The following is a 5,288-nucleotide window of genomic DNA, read 5'->3' as shown; positions in this document are numbered from 1 at the left end:
ACAACATAGTCGGATATATGCCTGCATCGGTAGATAGTTATAGTTCTTGCAAATTTTGAGTGGGATTTAAACTTTTAGTCTTTTGTAGTTAAGAAAAAAAGAGACACAATTTATGCTAAACTTAAGAATTGAGAGAATTTAGAGCTAAACATGATCGCCAAATAAATTTGGTAACTCAATAACTACTAACCTTATGAATTGGCTTTGGTTTTTGACTCAAAAATCAGATTATCCGGTTAAAAACCTTCAGATTATCCTAGTTAAATTTCGTAATTCATATCCGCTGCTATATGCTATACCATATCCTATACCATATCCGGAGCATCATTTTGGAATCATATATCCTTATTCGCCGAATTTTTAAAATTAGATATGGACACCTTAAAACGGATTCGGGACCGATTTAAGCGGGGAAATTATCCTATCGATTACCCCTAGGAGTACCTCCATTCTTCTTTTTAGGAGGCTAGTTTACTTTTCTAAATAACTTATATTTTGAAATAGAGGTACTTCCTAATAATTTTAAATTTTTTCTATTCTCATGTTTCTTTTTTTTGAGATAACAACTGATGGAATTCAACAATGGCGAAACCGATTACAAACGACTCCACAAAAAAAGGAAAATACAATATGGACCCAGAAGACCACACACCGTACTCCCAAATCGCAATCAAGCCCATCGTCCTCATCGTCACCACCCAAGTACAGAGACCGAATCTGGAAGCCGCCCGTCTTCAGACACCATCGAGTCACCGCCGCCACCTTCGCCACATTGGGCTTTGAACACCGTAGGAGTGCCCACCCCGAGAGGTGAGAGCTAGTAATCTTTTCCAGACCATCGGGCAGAGCGGAGGCTGGTGGAGACCAAGCGGAACCTCCAATCCACGGACCCGAGCAGTAGGTCCCAACCATCGACGCCACGTCAAGCCACCTCCTCCCCTCGCCACCATGGCCGGCCGGAGGAAGCTTCACGACGCGACGGTCGCATCTCAAAAAACGACCCTAAAAACCCTAACGAGGAAGGCGATTATACCGTCCCCTTCCCCTCCTCGCCACCACGGCCGGCCGAGGGAAGACATCACTAACAACCACCCTCCGACTCCCAAAGCTCCACGACGAGTCGACGGACGACCAGTGCTGGAGAGACCACCCTCCCCGGATCCATCGATGCGAGAGGAAACCGAGGCCGAGCGGCTCGCCGGCGCCGCCACACGTGGCCTTGCCGAGATGGGGACCGAGCTCCGGCACCTTTATTCTGACGCGACGCCGCCTCCACCATCTCGGCAGCGCCTCCCGAGACCCTAGGGGCCCCTACCACCGGTGATCCGAAGATCCACCGCCAGTAGGGCGATCCATCGCGCTGGAAGCTGCTCCACCACCGTGGAGACGTCCACGCCGCCGCACTCCCGCGCCAGCTCGCTGCCAGAGCCGCCGGAGTCGCCGAAGACGTACGTCGCCGCCGCCGGGGGAGCCTGCACCGCGCGATGGACGAAGCCCCCGCCGCCGCCGTCGCCGCCTGGGCTTTGCCCTGCGGGTCTTCCGGCGGCGGCGAGGAGGACGGGGCGATGAGGGAGGTGGCAGCGGCCGGCGGCGGGAGATCGCCCCCGTGCCGCCTAGGGTTAGGCAACGCGGGGTGTTTCTTATTCCCATGTTTCTAAATACTACGAAGTGAGGCCTGAAATTGGGAAAATACAAGTGAAGTAGCAACCCAGCAAGAACCAAATCAGTGCAGTGTGGAGTGTCGCTCCATCGCTCTCCTACCAACCACCTGGGCGCGTCAAGCCTCTCCTTGGATTCCACTCCTCGGAGCAGCAGCACAACAGAAGCAGGAGCTACAGCCTCAGCGTCTTTCGCCCCAGCACCCCCACAACCCCAACGAGGACCTCTCTCACTGCCTCCTCCGGAGGACATCACCGGCCGCCGCCGCCGTGGCCCCGACCTCTCGACGCTTGCACGGTCCGCGTAATGCGAGGCCAGACCATGGCCGGCCGGCCGGGGTTGGAGTTCTTGAATTGGACCTCGCTCTGGTTTAAAGATTAGGGAAGGATATAAAAGGTTTGGATTTCTAGGCGGTTCTTGGTCTCGATTTCTCGGGAGGGGGAGCGGTCTTTGGGGGCGGAAATTGCGTGCTGTTTGTCCCTGGTATTGTTTCGAGAAAAGTTTGAAATTTGGAGCCGGGAGATTGGGCCGGGCGAAGAATGGCGTCCATGGCCGGGGCGCCGAGGGTGCGGTCGCTCAACATCGCGGCGCCGGAGGCGGACGCGAGGCCGGTGCTGGTGCCGGGAGGCAACAAGGCCCCGGCGGCCGCCCGGAAGCCTTCCCCCAAGCCGCTGCGGAAGGCGGCGGAGGCCGCGCCGGTGAAGCCTCCGGTCGTCGCCGCGGCAGAGGAGGAGGTAGTCGAGGGCTTGAAGAAGGACGCCCCCGCCGCCAACGTTGGCGCGAGGAAGGAGTCGTCCCCCTTGACCGCCGCCACGGCTGGCGCTGACGGCGGCGCGAGGAAGGGGTCCTCCCCCTTGACCGCCGCCGCGGCTCGCGGTGACAGCGGCGCGAGGAAGGGGTCATCCCCATTGCCGTCGCCGAGGCGGACACCACCGCGGAAGCTGCACGATGTGCCGGCCCTCAATGCGTCGCTCAGCGCGTCCTGCTCCTCGGACGCCTCCGTGGAGTCGCTCCGCCGTGGCCGGGCTTCCGGCGGAAGGACGGAGAGGAGCTGGTCCCGGCCGGCCGCGCCGAAGCGGGGGAAGGTTGCGGGTAAGGTGGCGGCGAAGGAAGCTGACGATGCCGAGTTTATCGCTCCGGTGACGCCGGAGGCTGTCCAAGGGAAGAGGAGGTGCGCCTGGGTGACTCCGACCTCCGGTGAGTTATTGCTTCCTGATCATTTCCTTTTTATCTTATCATCGTAGGGAGTAAAATTTGTGCTGTTCAGAATTGTTGGCTAGAAACAATGATATTGTCAGTGTCTAATGATGTGTTACAGCTTCTGCCATCTTTCACATTTTTGCATGATTAGTCACTCAGTCAGGATGCTTACTCATCGAATTTTGTACATGGCCAAAGCTCTGGTTAAAAAATTTAATGATGAATTCTGAATTAAAATTATCACAATTTCAGTATCTAGGTTATAGCTTGTTAAACTAGAGTAAATGTTCCTTTTTGTTGAGAGCTTTTTACAGTAGTCATAGACTTGCACAGTTCATCATTCTGCCTGCATTGGATAAAGTGAGCACGTTCTCCTTTAGATAACCTTTTTGTTCTTACTTGCTTCAAAGGATTAGCATCTGATCACCTTACCATTTTTACTTCCGGCTCCACACAAGCTGGATATGTAATGTGTTGAATGCACTGTACTTTTGAGTAGTTGCAGAACATTCCAAGTTTTCAACAGAGATAATGGTGTGCTACACAGCCATTACTCCGAGAACCCATTTCTAGTTTTCTGCTTAACCTGCCAACTGTTAGTAACCCTTGTACAGAAACCTGCCATAATCATTTGCTCGTCAGTTGGGACTGTAAAATGTCCCGTGAATTTTTTTTGTAGAAATGGCCAGTGAAAAGGATATTTTACCAACATAAAAAAGGAATAAATATTAGTATGCTTTGCTTCATCTGTACCCCAAGAAAACCGTAGCTTCACTTGCAATTCTTGCTTTACATGATGCTGTGTTTTCACATGGTATGGTAGTATGGTTGCCTAGTGCTTTTCATTTGCCTTGCAGATGAAGTGTTCTTACTATATGAATCATTTGTCATGAAGAAAGCTGACTTGTCAAATTTCTACTGCCCATTCATTACCTCTCATCAGATCCTTACTATGTCACTTTCCATGATGAGGAGTGGGGAGTTCCAGTTCATGATGACAGGTATGAAAAAATGTGTATATTCTTTTTTCTTAGTTATATTCTCAACTTAGAAGAAACTAAACAGTAATAATGACCATTTCACAGGAGATTGTTTGAGCTACTTGTACTATCCGGTGCACTGGCCGAACTTTCATGGTCAGAAATTCTCAAGAGGAGACAAAATTTCAGGTATTGGTTCTATAAAGGTACAAGTAAATCAATTATATACACAGTTTGTTTCTTAACGTCCCTGTCATCTACAGGGAAATATTCATGGATTTTGACCCTGTTGCCGTTTCCAAAGTAAACGAGAAGAAGCTGGTAGCGCCAGGAAGCATTGCCAACTCTCTTCTGTCGGAGCAAAAATTGCGAGCAGTCCTTGAAAATGCTCGCCAGATAGTTAAGGTTTGGAATGGCTGCTTCACCATCTAATTGTTGCTCCCGTGACCTATATCTTTTGGTCCACAACTTGTTACAAGGCCTTTATAAACTCATGCAGATTGCAGATGAATTTGGATCCTTCAGTCAGTACTGCTGGGGTTTTCTGAACCACAAACCTATTATAAGCAAATTCCGCTATCCAAGGCAGGTCCCTGTTAAAAGCCCCAAGGCAGATACGATCAGCAAAGACATGGTCCGAAGGGGGTTTCGAGGCGTGGGCCCAACGGTAGTATATTCGTTCATGCAGGCAGCAGGGCTAACCAACGATCACCTTGTCAGTTGTTTCCGTTTCAAAGAATGCGACGCACCGCCTAGTATCAGTGGCACTGACAGGGTAAACACAGAATTGGATGAAAACAAAGATGAGCCAAGGACAAAAAGTCGTGGCGTGGAGATGAGAGCTAAGGAAGATTTGTCGAGGGCAATCGACACACTTACCATTTCGTAACATTACGAGGAACATTGGTGCGGCTAGCTACTATATATGGTTGTGTTACCTCTACGTAGGTCATGTGTATAAATCGTTTGTGTAGGTAATGCAACTCGGTCTGTACATTATTACTGGTGTCGAAGGATGATAATTTTTCTTACTGATGCAGAGGTTCTCTCCCAGCCATGGCTGATGTTTTCCTCTTTTTTTGGGTTGCATGGACAGATTTATATGGTAGGATGTTATGATGGGAAGAAGTTGCATTCTGCATCATTGCATTCTCTGTGTGGTGGCGGTTGTTTCAGGGCACATTGAATCAGATGGACCTGAAATATTGGCATGATGATCATGTATATGCCTGTGAGGAGGCTCAGTGACCTAAGAACAGTGGCAGTTATGCATATACAGGCTGTTTTTATTTGAGATGACATCAAACAATACATCAGAAAATCGGGATATATCCCAAGGGCGTGTAAACTATTTCAAACAGAAGAAAACTGGGATAGATATCCATGACACATCAGTTACAGGACATGCATTCAGGTAAATCACTTCATTATAATCCATTCTAATATGTA

The 5,288-nt window shown here is 49.8% G+C and overlaps 1 protein-coding gene across 1 annotated transcript; it reads left to right on the top strand.

The window, feature by feature from the left end:
* The first annotated feature begins 2,207 nt into the window (after window positions 1-2,207).
* Window positions 2,208-4,976, top strand: LOC124684332 (probable GMP synthase [glutamine-hydrolyzing]). Its single transcript, XM_047218668.1, has 6 exons — window positions 2,208-2,369; window positions 2,451-2,856; window positions 3,803-3,860; window positions 3,945-4,028; window positions 4,103-4,244; window positions 4,339-4,976. Exons 1-6 carry the CDS (start codon window positions 2,208-2,210, stop codon window positions 4,726-4,728), a joined length of 1,242 nt encoding a protein of 413 aa, XP_047074624.1. The 3' UTR covers window positions 4,729-4,976.
* Window positions 4,977-5,288: the final 312 nt, after the last annotated feature.

Source organism: Lolium rigidum, chromosome 1 (genome assembly GCF_022539505.1).
Source record: "Lolium rigidum isolate FL_2022 chromosome 1, APGP_CSIRO_Lrig_0.1, whole genome shotgun sequence".
In the NCBI taxonomy this organism is placed as follows: Eukaryota; Viridiplantae; Streptophyta; class Magnoliopsida; order Poales; family Poaceae; genus Lolium; species Lolium rigidum.
The sequence above is the reverse complement of the archived record's forward strand: the minus strand, read 5'-3'. Positions and strand labels throughout refer to the sequence as shown.

What these genes read in the sequence shown, in the direction of transcription:
- LOC124684332 (XM_047218668.1), top strand. Translation starts at nt 2,208, where the DNA reads ATGGCCGGGGCGCCGAGGGTGCGGTCGCTCAACATCGCGGCGCCGGAG. An exon ending in GTTCCAGTTCATGATGACAG is followed by an intron (nt 3,861 to 3,944) that starts GTATGAAAAAAT and finishes ACCATTTCACAG; the next exon opens with GAGATTGTTTGAGCTACTTG. An exon ending in AAGAGGAGACAAAATTTCAG is followed by an intron (nt 4,029 to 4,102) that starts GTATTGGTTCTA and finishes TGTCATCTACAG; the next exon opens with GGAAATATTCATGGATTTTG.